Genomic DNA, 25,599 nt, shown 5'->3' with positions numbered 1-25,599 from the left:
TATTGAACTCGCTGACGGAAGTACGACCCCGTAGCCTTCTGTTTGGGAAGCCACAACCTCCTCCTCCTTTGGCTTTGTGCCGGAGCAGCTGGAGGTCACAAGTTGTGGGACATGCTCCTTTCCTAGCAGGACGCTGGCAAAGAAAAGCTCTGGAACAGGAATAGTTAGCATCCATTTTCTTCAGTCGGATCTGCTTCCTGACACTCTGAACCTCCTCCAAGGACACCAAGAGATGGTGCTTGTGCCTGTTGTCATAAAAGCAAACACTTTCAGTACTTACCCCATGGCTCAGGGAGCCAAGGCTCTTCTTCATTTCCCCATCTGTCAAGGAGCGACAAACTTTCTGGGTCTTTTCTTCTTCCGGGTAAGAGAAAAATGTCCCAAGTTTCTTGGGGGGCTTAATAAGGCCACGGCTGTCATTTTTGCTGAAGGTCTTCACCAGCTTCCGGTTAGCACCCCAGGTATCTAGACTGCTAGATGAAGGGGAAGTAGTGAGCGAGTCTGAATCATCCTCTGGCTGCTTCTCACAGGAGCCATCATAATAGAATTGCTTCTTGTGAACTCCAGAATAAAGTGCCGATCTGTCATCCAGTATAGGAGAGCTGTCGAGCGAGCGCTCTTCCACACCTAGAGGGGACAAAGGCAGCATAATGCATGTCATCTTTCACACTTATCTTCTAATTTACTCGTACATTAATGCCTCTTCCCCTGCAGCTTGACATAGGAACATTCATTTCCTTTAATTAAAACAACAATAGACATGCTTTTAAATTGAAAATAATCATTATAAGAATAAATTCTACCTGTCGGCTGTGATGCACAGGAGCCCCTACTGCATTTGCCGATAGAGTGTGTTGTAATCATTTCACCCTCCTCCTACTTGTTAAGCTAAAATTCTGGGATAACTTAATAAAAAATAGTGGTATGGACTATTTTCAAAAGGACCCAATTTAGGCCTTTTCAGCATTTAAAACACTGCTTTTCCTCCAAGTAGTGTCACTACTAAAACTCTTGAAAAGCTGAAACCAATATTCATTGCCTAGCACAAAATATTATCTCTCTAAATACCTACAAACATTGTTTATATATAAATAAGATACAATAATAGTGATAAAATACTTTAGCATTTACACAGTAGTTCTCATCCATCATTTTCACCATTCTCATGAAGCTACAGGAGGTATTTCCTCTATCTTAAAGATGTGGTAGATGAACAGAAATGTAATATTTCCTCAAAGTGCACAGCACATCAGTGGCAGGGCTGGGATCAGCACTTCAATCTCTAATATGCTCCCTGTTTGCCAGAACTTGTTGCCCCTATGCTGTCTTGTTCTTGCTTCTCCATCTACTATATTATTAGCAAGGGGCCAAAATATGCAATAGCCTAAGTGCAGGGGTGCTCAAACTTTTGGCTCCATGGGTCAGGACCAATCTGTGCTCCAGATCAGGCTCTGTGCACCAAAATTGGGCCCTGTGCCTAGCCCTGCACACCAGGATTGGGCCCCATGCAGCCCCAATTGTGGGTCCCCATGGGTCCAGAAATTGGGCAGCACGGCAACAGCAACTAGCTGTTAATATCCCGCTGCTACCTAACTTTCAGGTCATGGGAAGCTCCGTGGGCTGCATCTGGTCCAAAAGCCAGTGGTTGAACACCCATACCCTAGTGAATTCCTACAGATGTCTGTTCAGTTACAGATGGCAGATTTTGATAAATGTTTTTCTTTTTTTCTTTTCTTTTTTGAAAAGAAAACTGCAGCCCTGAAGCACAGAGTGTGGAGGAAGTCTCATCAAAAGTCATATTTACTTTCAAGATTAATAGAGTAGAACAGACTAGAGAAGAATAAAATAAAGTAGAACAGAATAGAGTAGAATAGAATAGAAAAGAAATGTTCCCCTGTTCACCCTTGCAAAGCACACTATAGGGGAGAAGTGCTCTCATACCAATTTGGTTGGTCCCTAGAGCTCAGATCCCATCGCTGCAATGGGAACACTAAAGACTACAACTGCATTCAGGAGTCTAAAAAAGCATAATACTCCACAACACATTTCAGATTTCCAGTACCCAGCACTACCACAAATACTAGTGTTAGTTCCTGCAAGGTATGCAGTTGAGGTCCAGGAGCAAATGGAAATGCTTGGGCTTCCTGGTGGAAACACTGAGTTCTATTTACATTGTGTTTACTTAAAAGCAGATGTAAGAAAAAAAGTAGGTCACAATGTGGGTGTAGCATCGCTTTTGTGTGCCTTTTATGATAGGACTGCATGTTTTTCAGCTGCTCTCCATCAGCTACATCGCAAGCAGTAAGAGAAAAGAGATGTTCTGAAACTGAAATATTACTTTACAGTAACGGCTTGAACAAGACATGGGACTGCTTTGGGGGTAAATGAAGGCAAGCAGAAACCTAAAGACCTTTTCCTATGTAAGGAACAGAGGAAACACTTTTCTAAGTTTTCCTTCCAAGCATCTTTTAAGCCAGATGTCAGATGCAGAGAAAAGGAAAATGTCAAAAAGGAGCATTCACACACTTTACAGGCCTCTCTGCTATACCGGTACACATGTACAAGAGAGAAAGAGAGATCCATCCTCTTCAAAAAACAGTTCCATCCATTCTTAGTGAGTGTGCAATCTCTTGCAAGCTGTAGCTTACACTGTCCTATACCCATCCCTAGTGCAACTTGATTAGCCTCCACAGTGTTCAGATAGGGTCTCACTTATTTTAATTACTATGTAGCTTCATCAGTAAACTATCCTATAAAATAATAAGGTATAAATCCTAAAATGATTGGAATAGCATAGGTTTAACCTGAAAATTCTGTGTTATCTTTAGTTCATTTTGTTGGCAAAAGACATTTGTTGTACACCAGTGGTAGGTAATCTTTTCCTGATGTGGGCTTGCATTAGAGGTAGGTGCATGAGCAGATGGTAGGACCTCCCGACAACTGGCACATGTCCCCACAGTGGCACAGGGAGAGCATCTTCAGCAGAAGCCCCCCACAATCAAATACCACCAAAGCTTCATGTCCACAGACCAGATTCAATGGCTCCATGGGCCAGAGGTCACCAATTCCTGTTGTAACAATACTAGTCAAAACCCCAGACTCTATTCTACCAACATATAGGCAGCTAAGGTGAGGAAGGGCAACAAACCCAGCACACTTCATTTTCTGGGATTTGTTGTTCTAATCCAGATTCTTAAGGACACTTTCACTGATCTGTTCTGTGGTTAAATTAATTTCTTTTCTAACGTAACAGAAAATAAAAGTTCTCACGGGAGCAACAAAATGTTGGCAAATTACACTAGTCTACAGAGCTAGCCATATGTTTTAAACAACTTGGAAAATATATAATGTGCTTCATATGCCTCAGCAAAGCCACCCCATACTGCAGAGCCATAATGACAATTATATAAATATAAATTCTTCAAAAATACTACTGAGAAAAGATAGCTGAGAACTAGTGGGTATCAATGATTTCACTGTGAAGAGAAAATTAAGATAAAATACCTGTAGATTCAGTCATCAACACACACACTAGTGACCACCCAAATTTAAACTGAATAGGATGAAAGAGTGCATGTTAGAAGCATAAGAAGCAGCATCTGGAATTGCACTGTGCTTTTCTTTAGAAAAACAGAAATGTGTTGGGAAAAATTGGCAAAATTATCTCCGACCTAGGCATGGAAAATTTCTCTGGGGAATTGTATTTCTTATTTTAAGTGAACATATGCTTCAACAAAGGTCATTAAATGTTAACTAATTTCTTAAATCTGATTTTGTTGTTACTGGACCAAATCTAAGAAGTTAGCCATCAAGAGATCTGTCATATAACTTAACATACTTATACTCTTTAAAAAAAATAGCAAATGTCTCACCTCATGAGCAAACATTATTCAATCAAATTTAAGGACTTGCTGACAAAGGTGTAAGCAGAGTAGCTCTGTGCCTGGGACAGCTGAGATGCATGGGACAGCATTGGCTGCCACGGTGCTGATGGCAGCAGCAGCTCTTTGTTGCTCTCATCAGACTACTGCTTCCTAAAAGAAGGACTGGTCTAACTGGTTAGGGCCAAAAGATCTTATTTCTATCCCCAGCTCTCACAACAGTATCTTTTTTGGTTTTGGTCTTGGACTAGTCACTTAACACTTTCCCTAGTGATCCCCCAGTGGTTCTCAACTGTTTTGACTTGAGGCACCCCTGGTTTGACTCAAGGCACTCCTACATAACCTTTGTGAATTGAGCAATACTCCATTTTAAAAAGTGATATATTTATGACAGTATTTGTCTCCTTGCAGAGGGGCTTGGCAATGGGGGTAGGGCAGCAGCCAGGCAGGTATAAACCTGAGCCTGCACTTGTCTCTTTACAGCTTGCAGACCCTTCAAAAGATCTCACGGCACCCTGACTGAGAATCACTGCCCCACACTGTAGGATGCTGCAGTGATCCTTGGACAGTGTTCATAAAGTGCTTTGCATTTTAAAATTTTATTCTGCCACAAAAGACTTGAGAAAGAAGGCAAAACTGTTTGAGGAAGCCACACACATTACAACCCTGAGTGAAGGAACAGCTTTTCAGCGCTTTTGGGTAGGGGCTATAGAATAAGGCAAATTTACTGTTTTATCAATCTTGTTTATTACAATAGTCCAAAGGACCAACCTTGAAAGACAGCCCATTATGCATTGTGCTGTACAAGTGCAAAGCAGCGAAGTGTCACTCTCCAGAACATTTTACAATCAAAATGGACAGGTAAGACAAATGTGGGGAGAGAAAAGTGGTGACAAAGAGAGAGCAAACAATATGACAATGGCAAACTTCATATGAATTCCAGGACTCTTGGGGAAGTGGGTTTAAATAGTAAGTCTACCTCCAGTTCCCTGGGAAAGAATCTTTTAGTGGCTCTGTGTACTTCAGCAAAAAGAGCCATGGGCCCAGAAGTCCTTGAGACACTTATAGGCGACTACAGCACCCATACAGAACTACAGTCCACAGTACCAGGAATATGGCTTTGCACTATAGCTGCTTGGACCCAGGCAAGTTTATCCAGAATGTGCAGACTGGAGTTGTGAGTTAAGCGTGCCTTCCCTGAAGAGTTAAGGATAAGCGACTTTGAGCTTTCTGCAGGCTTTCCCACTAGCAGCAGTATGGCCCACTGTGAAGCCACGTTGCAAACTCTTCCCCATGCATTCCCCACCAGGACTGCAGAAAGCACAGAAAAGGAGTTAACTACATGAAGCAGCAATTATCCCCCACACAAGAATCTCTGATAGAAATCCCGTAGCTTTGCTAAGGGATGATGCCATGTAGAGCAGCTGCTCCACCTCCACCAACCAGCGGCTCCCCTCTCAATTCCCCAGAGCCTCAACTGTGTAATGTTTGTACTGAGGCGTCTCCCAGGATTCAGAAGGAGGGAACAAAGCGCAGTGATTCTGTTCCCGTCTTTGTGATACGTTTGGGGCAGCAGAATGGGATTTCTTCTATCTTCATTTCTTCTACAATGTGCAACACAGGGGCTGAAAACACAAAGCCAAGTTCTAACCACCGGATAAGGGTCACTCCAGGCTCTTTCTGAGGATATTAGCAGACCTTCAGCTCCAGCAGTGACCACATCTGAGATGGCCACTTCCTTCACATTAGAGTCTTAATAGGGCTTGGATAATTCAGCCTTTAGGAAAAACAGCACCCAAATTCACAGAAATGCAGATCTGTGGTAACAAGCACAATACTTCTCATTATCCCTTACCCAGAGTTTCCCCCCCTTCCTCTCCTCCCCCTCTCTCTCACATTTTTCCACTCAATACAAAAAGTAAATTTACATACTCAGTTATAGTGTGAATAACTATATATACTTTGCTTTTACCTTCCATGCTGGGTTTTTTCATTTCTTCCACCCTAATTAGTTTCTTTCGGACTCTGCGAGTAGAATTTACCAGTTTGTGCAATCTCTTAAACTTCACCGACTCCTCTGTTTCATCATCCGATTGTTCTCTTGACTGGCAAAGAAACAAAGGGAATGTTAATAAAGTAATTGTTCCATGGCTTGCTTGTTGAAGTCAAGGTTACCCAGCTCAGCTGCTGCTCAGAGTCAAGGCAGCTCCTGTAACTGGGGTTATATTTTCATCCCGGGTCAGAGCTTAAATTATTGAGGGCTTTTAGAAAAGCATGACATACCATTTTGACTTCTAAATCTGTTCAACGTAAAGTCCTAGGCACCAAAATGCATTCCTGCCCTTGTCTTCCTTCCCATGCATTGTATAATAACTACTTCCACGTCCCCCTTCAGAACACTTCAGGCAGGGCTCTTTTCCCAGAGCTCTTCTTACCACACCAGTTATGCTTCTGTGGTTTGGGTCAGGCACTGGTCTGTCTGGCCTCTCAAAACGTGCTGTTTAAACCGGGTTATAAACAGCTTCTCCAAAATGAAACTCTATCATTGACTCTTTTTTCCAGTCCTTCCCAGAAAATCAAAAACAGCAGCACAAGGAAAGGGAAGGGAAGGAGGAGACCTCATCCTCTCCTCGTTCATTCGTTACACAATGCCACAGCTACAAAATACTCTTTTCCTCCTCCCCCCTCCCCACGCTCTTTCTGAAGGCTCTCAAGGCTAGGATTAAGATGGACACAGCATTCCTCTGACACTGACCAAGGGAAAACTCTGACCTTTTCAGATATACAGTACAGTCCATATTCCCCAACATCCCGTTTCATTTTGCATCTGATCCAGTATGTTCAGTTCCAGCTGTTTTCCCTCAAGTATCAAACATTACAGAGAAAAAAAAAAATTCCCTCTCTCTAGCAGCAGTGACACAACAAGCTGAAACAATCCATTCCTTGTGAACAAGATGAGTGCTTCAATTTTCGAGCCAGATCCAATGTTCAATATGCTACTTCCTCTGTTTTAATCTGTTTAGAATGTAAAAAAAAAAAGGGGGGGGGGAGAGGAGGAAAGACTCCAACTCGTACAGTACAGCACTGGCACTGTACACAGCGCATTCCAGAGAGCAGCGCTGACTCCAGCTGGAGTGCTGCACGGATTGTATACCTTACTTTGTCTGCATTCACAGCCCAGCCAATTCATCACGTTCTAAGGTCCTGCATAAAAATCTTAATGCAACTTCCTGTCAATGAACTTCACGGCATCTGAGCTCCCATGCCAGACAGCATCAATATTTGCTTCTCATATTTTAGATTTAAAGAAAACCAACTGACCTGCCTTCATTTAAACCAGAGCGTGTTTATAAAAGCTTACTGGCTTATGTATTAGAAAGAAGTAACAGAACATACGATGGGAAAGGATGTCAATGAGCAGCTATGTGTACACAAGTACATTTTCAAAGGCACAAAGGAGTTGCCTCAAAGGGATTCATTCTTTTTAAAACTCATGAGGAACGAGGCAGAGCTTTGACAAATCTACTTCATGGTGTCAAATTTTTCAGCTGGTGCAACAGATGACACTGCCTGCCAAAATTTATTGGGAAATATTTGTCATGTGTACCAAAAATGTAATTTTCCCAGGAGGTCCAGAGAAACCAGTGGAGCCATATGACCAGAGAATTTGCCCCACATTGTCTAATTTACTTATTTGCAATGAAATTCACACCACTGCCAAGCAAAAAGGAGGAGGGGGACCACAGGTCTGATCTTGCATGGCAATTCCAATGGTCCTAAAAACAAGGATTAAATTAGAACACAAGAATTATCATGGGTACAACTATGTCTGAATGATGACTGGTGCCTCCTGAGACCGAGGGGGCACCATGGCAGCGAGCAGGGATCGCCTGCAGCCACTGGCATCAGTGTTGTCAAGTGGCAACTGCCCACAGCCACCAGCATTGGTGGTGGGGGAGGGAGAGGGTGGTGAGCAGGGACCGCTGTACAGGGGAGGATGGGGGCTTGTGTGCAAGTGGCGACTGCCCACAGAAGCTGGTAGCAGCTTTGGCAGCAGCCAATCTCAGGGGGGGCATGTCCCCCCCCCACGCTTCCCCTACACATCACCTATTTCTGTACTAATTACCCCAAGCTGAAGTTTATTATTTTAACACAATAATGTAGCACAGCACCAAACTGGTTAAATCAGGATAAACTGTCCTATAAGATAAAACTTCAGGTCAAAAACTGGAGCTGGCAGGAGTTACTGAGGGTTGAACAAAACAAACATACCTTATCAAACATCTTTGGTTTGGAGGAAAAAAGGAGATTGGGGTTGAAGCAAGAGCAAAAGACAGGACCTTCTATTCTAAGAGGCACATCCTAGCATGTGACCACCACCAACCTTTCCATGAGTGATACATTTATTTTAGACAGACATTTAAATGCAATGAACTTTTAAAAAAAGTCATTGCCTTCATTATTATTTCAAATATTCATCAATTCTTTTCATATACTTTTGCTTTCATATACTTTTACTTAAAAAAAAAAAGTGATCTCAGAAAAACTCAGAGGCCCATTTACAACCATACTTTCTTGGGAAAAGATATGGAGGTCCAAAACAACAAACCTTACCAACGTCACTGTGTCAATTAAATAGCTGTCCTTTCATCATCTTAGGAAGCACAGATTTAATAGATAAGGATGACATTTCTCAAATGCCTGACAACTATATTAGTTATTGATGTTTCTAGTAATACTCAGAATGGTTGGCATGGCATAAATAGGTGTGATCCCTGGCACTGAGAGTTTACCCAATCAATTAAACAAGGGAGAAAAAAAACCCAAGTCCTCTATTGGACAGCATCTGCAGTCTCAGCATCATTCCATATTTCTTTCCTTCAAACCTAGGTTCTTTTATGGATAGTGAAGGAACACTTCCAAACCTTACTCAGCTGAAAGTTATCAGCTCATATAAACAACGGAAGCCACTGGATAATCCTTTGACTAAAAGTACAGCAAATTCTGAAATCAAGTAGAAGACCATGCAGCATGGAGATACCTACATACATATACACACACACACACACACACACACACACACACACACATTATATATATATGATATACTATATATAATACACACGCACGTGCATACACACGCACACACATCTATCCGCACGTTTATGTATCCATCTCCACGCTGCATGGTCTTCTGCTTGATTTCAGAGTTTGCTGCCACTTAGTCAAAGGATTATCCAGTGGCTTTGTATATCTATATCTATATATGTAGGGAAGAAAGATGGTAAAGAGAGCAGACAGGAGAACGATGGATTCCAGAATGTATGTCATTTATGCCACTAGTTAGGAAATGTCAATTTGCCGAAACAGAAACTACTAGTGAGGAGGAGTTGGTTGTGATGAATTTCCTATTAAAAAAATTGGAAAAAACCCAGAAAGTCAAAACATCACATTCTGGCATTTTAAAAACGGAAATTTCTAGTTTTGGTTCCAAGTGATTTTTTGTGGGTTTTAAAACCTAATATTAAAAAAAAAAAAGAAATTAAAATGGTGCATGTTGAAATTATCTAATCAAAACATTCTGAATAACTCCAAACCATTCTTTTTTGGAGGATTTTCAGTAAATAGACATTTCTGAGATTCAGACTTTTTGTGCCTATTTAGGTGGAAAAATATTTTTGAATTCTTAAAATGCCATCAATGTTCATATAGGCTGAAAAAACAGCCTCCTTCCAGCTCCAGTTGTAAGTTGTTTTGCAGAAGGTATCAATTGAGTTTGCTATTGAAGTCAAATATATCCTCTTAAGTCTTTCAGTGTAGTGTATGTAGCAATACAAAAGCACAGGTATAGCTTCTCTGGAGATGCAAGGAAGACCTTTTCAAAGGGTTGCCCTGAGTAGAATGACTGATAGGAAATGAAGCAAATCTGCATTAGGATAAATGGTTTCCTGCAGGGAAGGGTCCCACAGCAATCAGAAAGGAATGGCACTTTCTAGCATTCAGCATAGTAGGTGTCCCACTTAGGGGTCAGAGAGCACTTACAGTGTAGTGACTCCATAAATACTTTATTGCTACATGCATAAGGCTATCTTATTACACTACATTTCAGCATAGCTAACTCTCTCTGTATAGCAAATAGAGTCCAGTAATACGCAGAACACCCTGACTCTCAAGTAGCTGCATGAAGAGGCCTCTTTTAATATTCTTCAGGGAAAACAAATGGATTTACAGTACTGTAAATAGGAACAGCTTCATTTCCATCTTCTCTGATGCAAATTTTTTCCATCCGAAAGCCCATATGGCTCAACTTTTAATTATTTTGGCTAATGCTGTATGTAGTAATTCTGTGGTGAATGCTTAAGTGTTTCATTTCTAGTTTCCATGGCAACATTACATCAGATTGCAGACAGCTGGCTCCACAGTTTTAAACCATAACAAATTGACCAAGCCAATACACAAAATTATACTTGCTTTAAAGAGATAGCGCACCATTCAGCTGCCAGTGGAATATAGCAAAGCCTATGGGGCCTATTTGGCACAAAAGTTAGGGCGGAGCCTCCTTTCCCAGCTTCTTTTGGAACAAGTGCATCCTTGACACATCTGCAATGTTCTAATAGTGAAGAAATCAGGCCAGCTTGGAGAACTCTATTACACAGACGCACGAAGGACTATAGGGAAACGGGAACTAAATTAACAGCATCTGTAAATACTGAGGACTGCATACAAAGGACACATCGGAGGGTTGGAAAAAATACAAGCAGTCTCAACCTTGCTCAGCTCCTTCATCAATAACAAATGTGATCATGAAAGCATGGAAATGTTCTCAGAGCACTAACTGAGCCATCCCCCGCCTGTCCCCTGGTACCAGAAATATCCTCCTTTATTCCATACCTCACGCAACTCCCCACTCCAAAACACCACCCTCAAAACTCTCCCCCCCACAATCCCTCAACTAAAATCAGAACTGGAGGAAAAAAAGAGAAAGGAACCATGCAAACTCAAATCAAGGAACTAACAAGAGCTTATGGCACTCAAGCAGCCCTATAACTTACTATCCTGCACTCAGCTTGCCTCCCTTCCACTTCCTCTCCCTTCTCTTCCCAATTCCTTTATGCTTGTCCATTTAGAGCATAGGCTCTTCGCAGTAAAGAAATGTCCAACAATGCTATCTTCCCCATTTTAATCAACTCCTTAAAGTAAAGCGGGTATGGGAGGTATTTGGCATTTGTGGTAGGATGTAAAACAGAAGTAGCTAACATTTCACAGTGCTATGCTATACTTGGGATCATGTCAGAGCTTCAGCAGTGTTCTTTGTAAAACACAACGCGCAAACATGCAAATTTAAGTGTTTAAAAAAATAAATATTAAGACAGTGTCCACATCAAGTCAGTTTAATTGATTATTTTGCTTCAGCTCTGTACACAAACACATACACAATGTTTTATTCAAGCTGTATGAAGCCATTTGGAAAGCTGTCAAGCTTCTGAAATTAATTTCACGCCCCGGTAATAGTTTATTTCTGCACTGAACCAGGATACCTCTGAACATCTGATTGAGCCCCAAATTGCAATTGTGTTTGGACAGTCAGACAATTCTTGAGGAACAAAGTGGGGCAAATGCATAAGTTGATTAATGCACAGATTGCAACATTTCTTGTTTGCTTACACAGCTCTGAGCCCCACAGCATAGCAAAGAGATTTGCTGCTCCCTTTAGGAGATGTGGCTACACGTGTCCTTTTCTCCTTTTCCCTCTTTACTTCATCCATCAACACTTGGATGAATGGACTTTACATCTATCAAAACCCTCCAGCTATTCTACTTTAAAAAAACAAAAAAAAAATGCCTGGAAGACAGGAAAACAGAACCAAAATAATTCAAAATCCCAGAGAAAGGAAAAGAGGAGGCAAGAAAAGCTCATCATGCTGTACTTTGGCTAAGAATAGCCACAAAAGCCTTTTCTCTCTCTGTCTGAGATAGAAGTACATCCTCTGCACATCACACCACACACTCAATGACTTACCAGCTTCGGCATTTATAGGCCTAAAGCTCAGTTTCAAAAGATTCCCCAAGTGCTCAACTCCTGCTCCGTCAGCTTCGTAACTCTAAAATTCAGGTTTAGACACCTCTTCTTAACTATTATAGTTGATTCGTATCCTGTGCACACGATGCCTCTTCTCTGGAGTTACATTATCAGACACCAAACTAGCTCCAGTTCCACTACTTAATACGCAAGGAAGGAAAAAAGCACGATGCTGGACTCAATTAGCTGTTGTCTGCTCACTGATTGATTCTCCCAGTTACTTGCTAGCTGCATAACTTTCAAGAAAGGCATAAGTCATCAGCTCTAAGCAAATCTTCTATTCACCACAAGGAAAAAAGGGAGTGTTGTACATGGCAAACAATCCCTGTTTTCACTGACGGAGGCTTGCTGACCTCTTACTGGCCTCCAATTCCTTAATTACTGTCTACGGAATTTCAGTGAAAGAAAAAAAAATACAGAGAATCTGTGCAAAGCCAGGATGAGGACTGACCCTCAAACACTACCACTAGAGTGGAGGCGGTCTCTCTAGGAAATACAATTCAAAACCCTTTACCCAGCTTTTCATTTTAATATTTTTCAAAATCCTTTTAAGAATACAAATACACCCTTTTATAAAAAGCTAATTCTACTGCAAATTAAGCCTCATATAAATGTTGGGTTTTTTAAACATTGATTTTAAGCCTATGCATTTGTTGTTCTGCAGTACTGTTATTCATTGTGTCAAAATCATCATTTCTTAGGGATGCATATATCACTTCCTCACTAGCCACCACCTTACATTCCCTCTAAAATCCTATTAATTAAAAATTTCTGCTTGGCCTGGGCTACTGCTTTCCCTAGGCTCCTCTATGAGACACTCCGTTATAAACTTGTAAAGTGAGATCTTCCTCTAAAGTTTTGAACTCAAACCCCATGTCCAATTTCCACACTTCTTGGGATATGGAATCTGAGGTTCACTAAACTGGCTTTAATTTACAGTGAACTGCTCATCATCGAACAAGCTAAGCAGTTCCAGAAGCCAGGGACTACCAGGCTGTTGGGATAATTTAGCCAAATCCCATCCCCAATAGGAACTTTCCTGTGCCAATGGCTGTGTGGGGCAGGAAGAAAGTATGGAGGAATTACATTCACTCGGGGCTCTACCTTGCACAAAAATTTCCCCTCAGTGGCTAATTACAGTAGTTTAACACTATGTCAGCTACAACATAGCAGAAGGTCTAAAAATCTGGGGGGGGTTTCCTGGTGAATGGGGCTGTTTTTTTCATGGCCAATTTACTCACTTGAATACTTTTTTCAACTTCTCCATTGTACCAGAAAACAAGGGGGCAAAGCTGTACCTAAGCATGGCACTTTCCAGGATGGATTTGATTTAAATCAAATCGATTAAGTCATGATTTAAATCACTGGTCAGGAAACCTCAATTATCACTGTTTTCTACAAAAAGTGAACTCTTGTTGTTTGATATCCTCTATTCATTTAACTTATTGAAACTTTGCACTTGTAGAGAAACATAAGACTTGTTTCTGTACACAAACTTGACACAATAGGGCTGATGGGTGGGTAATCAGGTCTGTTGTCTCTCATCTCCATATACTGCTTTTAACAAGGAAGTTATCTCTGGAGACACAAATCCAGTTTGAGAACTGAAACTAAGTATCACAGAGATGCTTAATGGGATCTTCTAGACTGACCACTGAGTCCCATTGGGTAGAGTAGTTTTATTCAATCTTTACTACCCTATAGAGGAGCCTCTGGGAACCCCATAAGATTGGGTTCCTAATATAGTCCATGGCCTGTTATGACTTATTTATAAAACTTTTTGAAAAAGGCTACATGAATATATTGTCTCAAATAGCTTATAATTAGATGTTATAATCCCTATTCCATGATAATGTCTTTGAGCTTTAACAAATCTTATATTAAAACTATCTTTATATATGTTTATTTTTTAAAAGCATCTTGACAAAAAATACAATTAAATCAAAACAATCCTGACAAATAAAAAATATCAATTTTTTTAATTTAAAAAAATTGTTGATTTTTATCCACCCTGGCACTTTCCATTCCCTATAAATGATACGAACATTTTTTCATGTCTTTCTTCTGTTAGTTTTTACTCCTTCTCTCAATATTTGGCTTTTCATTGGAACCATAAAACTGTAAGGTAAAATGCCAATGAGACCTTGAGGATTTGGTAAACCACTACGTTTGCTATGGTTTCACTTGGACATGGGTCAGTTTTACTTGAAACACAGCAGAGACTTCTTTGAAATTTGTCCCATAGTCTTTAAAGGGTGCATGGACAACTTTAAGGGAGACCCAAGTTTTGGGCTACCAACTTGAGTGTTGCCTGGTTTCAGGTTTCATCTTCTCAAAGCTCTAATCACTGCAGGAGTTGTGTATGTAATAGTGGTTGCGTCTACAAGAGCCATTTACTGCAGATCTGCTTAATCCGCTCCACAGTAAATGACTTGGTGTCTATATATGCGGCCCTATTAGGCCACAGTAAATTAATAAACTCCACCACAGGTTAGTTCTTATAAATACTAGTACTATCCTGCAGTGGAGCTTTTTCATGTGCAGCAACGCACATGTAGATGCTGACGGGACTGGCTGGGGCAAGAGGGTGCTTCAGTGCGGGGGCTCCCTTCTGACTAGCTCTGCACTGGAGCACCCTTGTACCCCAGCCAGCCCCTCAACAGCACGTTGATCCAAGTCAGAGCAGCCCAGGCTGGCAGGCCCTGCCAGCTGAGGCTGCCTGCCAGCTGAGGCTGCTCTGACCCATTTCAAAATGCTGCGGTCCTGGGCGCACATTCAAATGCAGTGCCTGGGAGTAATATACTCCAGCACGATATGTGCCAGAGTTTATTGCTTCAAATTAATTTCACATGTAGATGCACCCAGTATAGAGTGTGTAGACATGAGAACATGGACAGTATAATGAGGTTAGAAGCAAATTGCCTCCAAAGCATTAAAGAACTGTAAGAGGTCAAAAATGCATCTACTACCTAAAAAAGTAACTGTGGCTAAATAAAACACATTGTACACAATATATCCCTGGTGTCATCCCTCTGAAGTAAACCAAAGAATGTGAATATATCAGAACTTCGATTCGACCAGTGCTGCTAATGAACAAATCCAAAGAGCCACGGCTAGTCTAGTAAAAGATATATTACACATTAGCTGGTGATAACATCGCCTACTGAAATTACTGGGAAATATTTGTCATATGGACCAAAACATTTAATTTTCCTGGGAGGTCTGTCTTAGTTTCAAGATGCTCACTATTTGCAGGTTTTCAGCTAAAATAATTTCACAGGACATGTCTCTAACTTCTACATATAGAAGCCAGACACACTTTCTTATGGGGAAGAATACTTCATTCTGTAATTAATCTAATTGGTTTTAATGGGATGACAACCACACTGATGTACCACTCAAATGGGACTTGAGCATCAAGCTCTACAGTGTGCAAGTTATTTCAAATCCGTTATAGTACAGTATCCTCTCAGTTTCCTTGCCCCATACTAATTCTGAAAACAGGGCTGCTAGCAAGGGTTTGTTCCATTTTGACAAAGCTGAGAGGGCCTGGGGACAACCCCTATTCTTTGAACTATACCAGGCTAAGAATGAATGGAGCGTAATATCATTGCCCATGGGAACTAAATTCCTGACGCATAATAAAAATCAAGGGTTAGAACAGTGAGCGATTAAATGTAGCTAAACTCATATCACAGAAAGTTTATAGTAACAGAGATCCCAGTAATGAGGGGTGGGGTAATTTAAATTCCATCACTGCAGTATTTTTCAAACAGTAAAACCAATAAAAGGCACCACCATAAGCTAAAAGGAAGGAAACACCAATCCCAGGGTGAGGCAAGTGGCAAACAACAGGAGTTCAATTAAAATTCCCTATTGTGCCACGGGAAAAGATTATCCAGCATGGGGCTGCCAAGTAGGGCAGTGAAACACACGGGTTTTGAGACTCTTGCTTTCTGAACTGAGCAAGGCTTTGTTCCAGAAGTAATGTGCTTGGTCTCTGAAGGGACCGGGGGGGGGGGGGCGGGCGGGAACCATATTATGATTACAGCAACTCCTGCTGGCTGATTCAAACAGGGAGAAAGGCATTTTCCATAGAAGAAACTGTTAACCATAATCTCCCAGATGAATATTAAGTAGGGGAAACAGACAGCTGCCAGATGGAGAAAGGTATAAATGAACAAAGTAATATGTTACCCATATAACCTCCAAACTAAATATTAATGAACTCCAGCTCCTCCACTCCCTCATCTCACGGCCTAATATCGTGTGGCAAATGCAGGTAACAAGGCCTTGTCTGCATGCGGACAGAACTGTGCTGGTTAGTATGCTCTTTAAATACAGTTGTTACTTCACATTTCTAATCTGTTTTCTTTGAGCTACGTGAGCAGAGATAATTTTTCTGAGTCTTATTACAACCTAACTGCTCACGGCAGAAGTAGGCAACCTTTTCCGGCTGCAGGCTGGAACAACCCACCTGCACTCAGAGGTGTGTGTGTGAACACAGATGCTACTGCCCCCTGCAGTCAGAGGCAGGAGTTAGGACACAGATGCTACTGCCACTTGTCTCCACCATGGCATGCAGAGAGCTCCCACAGCTGGTGCTCATCCCCACAGTAGGGTCACTGGGAGGATGCCTGCTGCCAAAGCTGCCTGCTGCTAACCCTGCTGAAGGGTTGGATCCATGGGCTGGATCCAATGGTTCCATTGGCTGGATCTAGCCTGTGGGCTGCTGACTGCTGACCTATGATATAGGGCCAAAACCAGCCCTTGCAGGTAGAAACTTCCAAGTCAACAGGAATTTTGGTGAGCCAAAGGGCTGAATTAGCTCGCACCCAATAATTCAACACAATATGGTTGTTCAGAAAACAAAACAAAACATTGCTTTAACCAGAGCCATCCCTAGGGTGTGCAGAGCCAGGGGGTTGGGATGGTGACCACCCACTGCAGAAGCCGGCGGCAGTGGCAGCAGCAGGGAGAGGGAGTGGTAAATGCCTACCTTTGGCAGCAGGAGCACAGCGGGGCCTGTTCAGCACTGTCTGCAGGGCCCCCCAAAGCACAGGGCCTGGGGTGGTTGCCCTGATTCAGCCCCCAACCCAGGGACGGCCCTGGCTTTAACTAATGACAAAGAAAACTGATGCAGAGTTCTGCTAGAAGCAATTACGTGTAAATGTACACCTAGGTGAAGCTGTTTCTGCGCACAGTATGGACAGGTCCTCCATGGTAATCCATAATGGCAATAAAACTAGTTTAGTTTTATTCTTAACTTTACCATCAAATGTTTTTCTTGAAAACTTTAAAAATGCTCTGAACAATTTCCCTGGATATGAAAAAAGAAAAGAAAAGAAAAAAGAAACCCAATGGGTTGTAAAGAGTTTCTGGAAACCAAGTACAAACACATTTTGGAATATCTGTTGTAATGTGTTATCATCTGTGCACAGCATCTCCAGCAAAACCAAGGAGGTGATTCTTCTGCTCTATTCAGCATTGGTGAGACTGCAGCTGGAGTACTTCGTCCAGTTCTGGGTGCCACACTTCAACAAGGACATGGACAAGCTTGGGAGAGTCCAAAGAAGAGCCACTCATATGATCACAGTCTTACGTGGCAAGCCACACGAGGAAAGGCTGAAGAATCTGGGACTCTTCAGCCTGAAGAAAAGAAGGCTCTGCCAGGACCTGGTACCAGCTTACCACTAGACTAGGAGAATACCTCAAGGGTTTGGTGAGCAACCATTCATCAGGGCACCTGAGGGGAAAACCAGGAGTAATGGCCAAACTCCTGGAAGACCAATTCAGGCTCAACATTAGGAAAAACTTCTTCACCATCAGGGTGTCCAGGCTGTGGAATAATCACCTACCCTGGAAATCTTTCAGAGGAGACTAGGCAGTCACCTGCTGGGGTCCCCTGACCCACAGTTATCTTTTCTGCTTGGTGCAGGGGGGCTGGACCCGATGATCTTCCAAGGTCCCTTCCAGCCTTAGAATGTATGAAGGAATCTATGAATCTACGGGGTTTACATTATGGTTTATGACGACTACCAAATAGCTCTCGTTTTCTTCACTTACGTTAAATGCTAATTCCAATATTCTTTAGTTCTTAATTTAATTCCCATTAGTTGAGCTAGCGATATTAAAATAATCTTAAAAGGGTTTCCCTAGTCACTGTAATGCAGATTCTTATATGATTAGCAATAAAATAATTTGCATAACTGGTTGAAGGTTTCAAAAATCCATCTATAATGAGACTAAAAATCAATAGAAGTTTTTTAAAATTGTACATTTGGAAAGCTTCAGCAGGCTAAACGACTACAGTTTTACAGAGCAGTATTGCATAATACAGTTACGCTTCTTGGATGTTCTGAGATAACTGGTTTTAAGGAAGTTTTTCTGTATTTTTTTCAAGCTCTTTGTACTTATGGGACAACATAAATGGCAGCTTTAGTTGCAAAAGTCAATTCAAATAGTAATCTTTGATCTGACCCAGCTTTGTACCAATAGCCTGATAAAGCTGGTTGTGGATACATGAATGATACCTTACTGATTTAATCATTAGAGCATCTTTATATAATAATGTAATTACACATAAGAAAAAGCTACACAGAAAAGGGCACACTTGTGGTCCACCCCATTCAGTACTCCCTCTCTAACAAGAGCCAGCACCAGATAAGTCAATACCAAAGGCAAAACCAATGCTTGATTTTTTTAAAATTTTAGTCGAATTAAACAATAAATTAAATTTTAAAAAGCACAAAATATTACAAAGAATGAAAACAACAAAATAGCTATTTTGCACTTATCCAAGTTATTTTCTGTGGGGACTTGATTTCTGGTCTCTCATTAAGATATGTGTCAACATGAGATGGAAAAGAGCAGAAGTGAAGCTGGAAGCTTTCCTACACAACATCCTTAAAGTAAATGATGATTCAAATTGCATAACTTGGGATTTACCCAGAATGGTTCTCATGCTTTACAAAGACGATTAAATGTGTGAATTAAGTTCTGGTGAACAATGCTGAGTTGATAGTCCTAGAGAATGAAGACTATCTTTTGCAAAAGGTAGGTACAGAGGCAGGGTTGGATCTTCATTTTTCTGCTAAGTTCTGCACCCCTAGGATTTCCTAGGATTTCCTGAGGGAATAAGAGGGTCATGTATTTTCCAGGCAAGCTTTCATTCCACTTGGGCCAAATAGGTTCCCGTAAGAACATGGTCAGGATAACTGATGATCTTTTCAAACTGAATCATATTATCCAATCTGAAGTCTGTGGTAGCAAGAGAGGTTTCTAGATGGCTGACAGTTACAAGGCCTATAGGCCAGTTAGTTTTACCTCGATCCTGGGTAAGCTTTTTGAGAGAATTATCCTGGTGCATGTCCGCAAGGGGCCATCAGGGGAGATTATGCTGAGGAGCAATGAACACGGGATCATTAGAGGCAGGTCCCATCAGACCAACCTGGTGGCCTTCTGTGACCAGGTCACAAAATCTTTGGATGCAGGGGAGCAGTGGACATAGTCTTCCTGGACTTTTAGAAAGCTTTCGACACTGTCTCTCACCCCGTTCTCATTAAAAAACTAGGGGACTGTGGCATCGACACCTACACAGACAAATGGGTCACCAACTGGCTGGAGGGACACACCCAGAGAGTCGTGGTGGATGGGTCTTATTTGACCTGGAGGGATGTGGGCAGTGGGGTCACCCAGGGCTCGGTCCTCAGGACTGCACTGTTCAACATCTTCATCAGCAATTTGGATGAGGGGGTAAAAAGCACCCTGTTCAAATTCACAGATGACACTAAGATGTGGGAAGAAGTGGGCACACTAGAAGGGAGGAATAGGCTGCAATGAGACCTGGACAGGTTACAGGGGTGGGCGGATGAGAACAGGATGGGTTTAAACACTGACAAGTGCAAGGTGATGCACTTGGGGGGGAAGAACCAGCACCATACCTATAGGCTGGGGAACTCCCTTCTCATCAGTGCAGAGGCAGAAAAGGATCTTGGAGTCATTATTGATGCCAAAATGAACATGGGCCCACATTGCCAGGACACGGTCAGGAAGCCCAACCGTACCTTGTCATGCATCCACAGATCTCAAGCAGGTCCAAGTTGGTGATCCTCCCCCTCTATGAGACACTGGTCAGACCACAGCTGGAGTACTGCTTCCAGTTCTGGGCACCGCACTTCAAGAGGGATGTGGAGAGGGTCCAGAGGAGGGCCACCCACATGATCGGGCATCAGCAGGGCAGGCCCTACACACAGAGTCTACGGGACCTGAACCTGTTCAGCCTCCACAAGAGAAGGCTGAGGGGGGATCTAGTGGCCTTTTACAAACTAGTCAGGGGGGCCAGCAGGGAAAGTCCCTGTTCCCCCCTGAGCACTACCAGGAGTAACAAGAAATAATGGTCACAAGCTGGCAGAGGGTAGATTCAGGCTAGACATCAAGGAGGCACTACTTCACTATCAGGGCGGCTAGGATCTGGAACCAACTTCCAAGCAGAGTGGTGCTGGCTCCTACCCTGGGGGTCTTTAAGAGGAAGCTAAATGAACAACTTGCTGGGGTTGTTTGTCCATGGCAGGGGGTCGGACTTGATGATCTGCTCAGGTCCCTTCTGACCCTACCAACTATGAAGCGATGAAACTTCCTGACCATGGATGAAACACACTGCAAAAAATATATAGCTCCGGCCAATAATAATTATGACTTAATTTAACTTATACCTAGGGAAAAGGTCAGAAGTTGGAGCTGCGACACTGCTAACCCTCAAGAATGCCATGGAGCTGAGGTCACCGTGCAAGGGGCCAGCAGAGACTCTTCTGACCCAATGCCACCCGCTCCAGCTGCCACAGCATCGTCTAGATTTAAGCCAGCTGTGTACTCAACCCTGCTTCAGGGCTGAGCCAGGCTCCAGTGCCATTGATGGGAGGGAGAAGGATGCAGTGCAGGTGGTGGAGTTCACTCCTCTGGGACTGAACCCCTGTTTCCCCCATGTTGAGCTGGGGAAGGCCAGGCCCAGCAGTGCAGAGAACCCTTCCAGGTCTGGGCTGTAGCAGCACCAGCGCAGTGTGAGATGCAGGGAGCCTGCTGTCCTGCCCAGGTCCTGTAGCTTCAGGGGGGTGGGCAGACCCACTGTGAGCTGAGAGTCTCACTGCTGTGGCAGAAAGGCTCTGGCTGACCCCTGTGGGGGGCCTGGCACCTCACTCTCTCTCATCCTCATGGTGGTGGGATCAGGATCTGGGAACATGAGGTCCACACCCCAGCCCCCTGCTTGTGGAAGTGAAGGGAAGCCATGGCTCCACAGCTGGGCAGCACTCTCTAGTGGCTTAGCTGTGCCCACCACCCCTGCCCACAGCTCATTCCCTGCCAGCAACCTGGGACTTATGTAGCCCTGGGAGCATAGTGAAGATGTAAGGGGCTGTGGCCATTCCTGCCAGAGGTCATGAACTATTGGTTAACTGTTTAACCAATATCATTGGAAGAGTTTAAACAGAGCAGTGTAGGGAGACTTGTCTTGCTACCATCACAGTTCTTTGGATTAGGAGGTTAGAGTCTCAAGTTATCCAATAAGCTGTTACCTTGAATACAGCATAACGATCACATCAGTTGGCATAAAAAGGAAAGTAATGTGATTGATTGTGAAACTCCCCTCTTTCCCCCTGGACTTTCCAACTCTGAAGAGAGGACAATCAAGCACTTATCTAAAATCTAGAAAGAGACTTCCTTGTAATCTGCACCTGCTTTACATCCCAGTGCTTGGCACGAGGCAATGAAAGCCTGTCTCAGTTTAATGCGAGCTTTGATTCCAGCAGAGAGGAAAAACAAACAAATATTAAAATAGATGTAAGTAAATGATTAGAAATGTTACACTCGAGATCCCCCCCCTCCTCTTCTGACTGAAAAGACAGCAAGCCTCCTTGGCTTTCGTTGCAAGTAAACAGCAATAAATAAACTCCCCACAGAACACACTGGACATATAGAAGTGAGACTGTAAACTAAACTGCATGAACCTGGCAGACAGCCAAGTAGCTACCGATTTGGCAAACCTTAAAAAAAAAAAAAAGGAAGAGATAGAACATATAATTAACAACATGGAAACAACTGACGGCAGCCTCCCTCCAGCCCCTGGAGAGATGACCCTTCTGTTCTTTGTTGATTTTCTTCAGGATATAACTCCACAGAGGTTTGAGTAAAAGCCTCCATTTGTTCTTAGACAATTTAAATGAGAAGTATTTTGGAAGAAGAGGACAAATTAAATCTTTAAAGCAAAATGAGTGTCAACACCTGCAGCTTATACAGGAGCGATACTCAAGCTGTGCAAGTATCAAGCTAATCATAGTCGTCTTCTTCAAAAAAACCCTCAGCTAATTTTGTTTTGGCACTCAAATATTGCTTCTAGACCTAGCCATCTAATTTTGTGCTTTGGAACAGAACAGACCTCAAACTCCAAAGTGCTTAAACTCCCAAAGGTCCCCTTTCCTCCTGTTCTTTCTCTCTAGACTCTCCCTATTGATCAGTATCTCTCCTTGGAAGTCTTCAAAAGGAGACTGGACAGACACCTTGATGGGATCATTTGATCTCAGCAGTATTCCTTCCCAGAGCAGGAGGATTGGACTTGATCTCTTGAGGTCCCTTCTAGCCCTTCATTTCTACGATTCTATGATTTTAACTTCCTGCAACCTTTTCCTGTCTCTATCTTAATCTCGAGATATGTTGTTGCCTTAGGCCCCCCCTCTACATGTTGCACTTAAGGCATGATTAACCAACAAATCACATCTTAACTTGTGACCCAGCTACATGGTCAACCAATGGATGGTGTGATGAAACAAGCAACAAGCCACAAAGTTATTCTACAAAAAATGTGTAACAACTTTGTAGCTTGCTCTAATCACACCATTAATTGAATGTGTAGTTAGGTGTTCCCCTGTAGCTGGGAGGCCCTTCAACTGAGGACTCAAAGCCACAGGGATGTACCACCTACTGCCAGCCCAGCAGTTGACAAGGCTTGCAGCGGCAGTAGTATCCCTGGTGCTGTCCTGCTGTAAGCCTTGTCAGCTGCAGGGCTGGCAGCAGGGAGAACGCTGCTCCCACTGTGAACCTTGTAAGGTTTGAGGCTTGCAGCAGGAGCAGCACTGGAAATGCTGCCACCTCCATGAGCCTCATCAACTGTGGGGCTCATAGTAGGGGTAGCATCACTGGCTGTGAGGCTCATAGTGGGAAGAATGCTGCCACCACTGCAAGCCTTGCCAGCTCTGGGGCTCGCAGAGGCAGCAGCATTCTTCCTGCTGTGAGCCCTACCATGGACAAGGCTCACAGCAGTCACAGCAGCTGACACTGCTGCCCGCAGTGTGTTGCCCTGCAGCTGACGAAGTTTGTAGCAGCAGCAGTGTTCCCAGCACTGACCCTACTGCAAGTCCCGCAGCTGACAGTGCTGGTCCGGCTGCAAGTCACTTAATGTATTAAGTGACATTTTGGTGCTGGAGAATCTTTAAGTGTGGTATAACGGCCTCACATGTACATGGCAGGAGGTGCAATTGTGGGATTGCACATTACATTTCCATCGTGCCTTATTTCTCGTGCAGGGGAAGCCCAGGACCATAATGATCCCAGGCTCCCCCTGCACCAGTTCTCATGGCTGCAAGGCCTTACGCTCATAGGAATTGTAGCACAGGCACTGCTAGGACTTCTGCCACAGCTGCAAGCCTCATCGACTGTGAGGCCTGGAGTGGGAGATTTCCATTTTAGGGTCATGTTGCCTCTGTGCCTCTGCTTGTGGGCTCTGTATAGTACAAGATGGTCACTCACGTGTGGGCCACAGAGAAGCCACTTCAGAACATCCCTACAAAGGCAACATTTTGTACACTGATGGAAAATGTAGGAGAGACTAGGAAGACAACACAAAAAACAGGCTTCTGTCTCTCACCTTTTGCTAAGCCTTTCCCACCATCAGATGATGACATGTAACATAGAGGGGAGGCAAGTTGCTTGATAACTTCCTACACTGACACTATGTATTCATGGAGTGCTGCTTTTCAGATCACAATGGCATTAGAAAGCAACAGGCTTCCCTGTACATAGGAAACACATATGCCTGGCTCAGAGAAATTCCCTTGTAATTCACTGGAAATTATTAGGATTTCTGTAGGTGAAGAGCACTCTGTGTGGATCCTGTCCACACACAGTGCTGGAAGACATTTTGGCTCCTGAGTTGGAGTGCCATGAGTTAGTGAACATCTGTTGGGTCATGGGGCACTCTGTTGGGTTGGGGTTGGGGGTGGGGAGGAGAAAATCGAGCTTGCCTGCAGGTGAGCATTGAACTGAGCAGCCACTCCTCTTCTAAGCCCCACCACCCACCTGCCCTGCTCCACGAGTGTCAGCAGAGAAGGAGGGAAGAGGGTGAAGCCAGTAGCAGTGAGCTGCCAGCTGGACTTTGCTTGGCCCGAGCAGGAAGTGCGGTGGAGATCAGAGCCACCTACCGTGTGTGTGTGTGTGTGTGTGTGTGTGTGTGTGTGTGTGTGTGTGTGTGTCCCCAAGCGTCCTTGGCTGGGGTACCGTGGGGAGCTGGGCCCACACAATGAGGGAGAATCTGATCCATCCCCCATCCTCCAGCTCAGGATAGGCAAAGCCTAGCTGGCAGAGCTCTGCTGCTGGCTTCCCTCCCTCTCCCTGCATCAGCCCAGCCCCAAACATGCAGTACATCCAGCCTAAGGATTACAAGTTTCCCAAGGCGCTCTAAAGCAGAGCATCTTCATCTGATACTACATTTTTCACATGATCAACCAGTTTAAAAGTGCTCTACAGACATGTACATGTGTCATGGCATGGCTGTAGACCACTTCAGGGGCCCGATTATACAAAAAACGTAACTTCTATCTGTGCCCAAAGAGTCTGCAAGTTGAAGCAACAGTAAGAATCGTGTTCTTTTTAATCTCTGGTCAAAGTGAAGATTTAAAAGGGACCCTGTTACCTTGAAAGTTGTCACTTTCACTAAACTCTTAAACTGCCTTATAAGAGCCCGAAATAGTTTCTCAATAGGTTGTCGTGTTTGCTCCTGAACTTACAGGTAGGGGGTACCTTGGGGACCCTGAACACTATGGCACCATCCATGATACCCTGGGGTTAGGTAAACAGTGCCTCCATCCCCAGGTTACAACTGTCACAGGAGCACCAAGGTGTCCTGTGCATTGGAAGCAAAAGGAACTGAGCTGCCAATCAATTGGGCAGCTCAGGTGCCGGTTGCCAGGGCAACCAGGTGGGTCAGGTGGCCAGAAGGGGGCAGGGGTGGGCCTTTATAAACAGCCCAGGCCGGAGCCTTACGAGCAGTTCCCTTCTGGCAGCCGTAGGAGCTTGAGCTCTGTGGCTGAGCTGAGTGGCCTGAATTGGTAGTGGCAGCATTGTGGTGCTGACTGGCTGTGATGATGCCGGGGAGGAGAGCACCTCGATGAGAGGTATGGTTGGAGGCCCTGGCGGGGGGGGTGCTCAGTGTTTATGTTATGAGCAGGAGGCTCTGTGTTTTATGTTGAAGCCAGATGGCTGGCGTCTTGGTTATAGTTATTCCGGAGGACCGGGTGAGGCTGTAGGGGAGTGAGGAGGCCTCACGGGAGCTCCCCAGCGCCTTGGGGGTTCCCAGTGCCCATTACGGGCACA

At 43.6% G+C, this 25,599-nt stretch overlaps 1 protein-coding gene across 11 annotated transcripts in view; it reads right to left on the bottom strand.

The window, feature by feature from the left end:
• The window catches only part of SASH1 (SAM and SH3 domain containing 1), an 840,287-nt gene that overhangs the window by 41,864 nt on the left and 772,824 nt on the right, over nucleotides 1–25,599 (bottom strand). For 7 of the 11 annotated variants that reach the window (XM_090041059.1, XM_090041065.1, XM_090041073.1 and 4 more), the window contains 2 exons: nucleotides 5,854–5,986; nucleotides 281–627 (listed from right to left, as the gene is read on the bottom strand). In XM_090041059.1, coding sequence (XP_089897185.1) covers nucleotides 281–627; nucleotides 5,854–5,986 — 480 coding nt within the window. The other 4 variants (XM_090041111.1, XM_090041106.1, XM_090041124.1 and 1 more) reach the window with 4 other exon arrangements.

Source organism: Crocodylus siamensis, chromosome 1 (genome assembly GCF_052110815.1).
Source record: "Crocodylus siamensis isolate JL-2025a chromosome 1, ASM5211081v1, whole genome shotgun sequence".
NCBI lineage: Eukaryota > Metazoa > Chordata > Crocodylia > Crocodylidae > Crocodylus > Crocodylus siamensis.
Note: the sequence above shows the minus strand (reverse complement) of the source record. Positions and strands in the feature narration are given on the sequence as shown.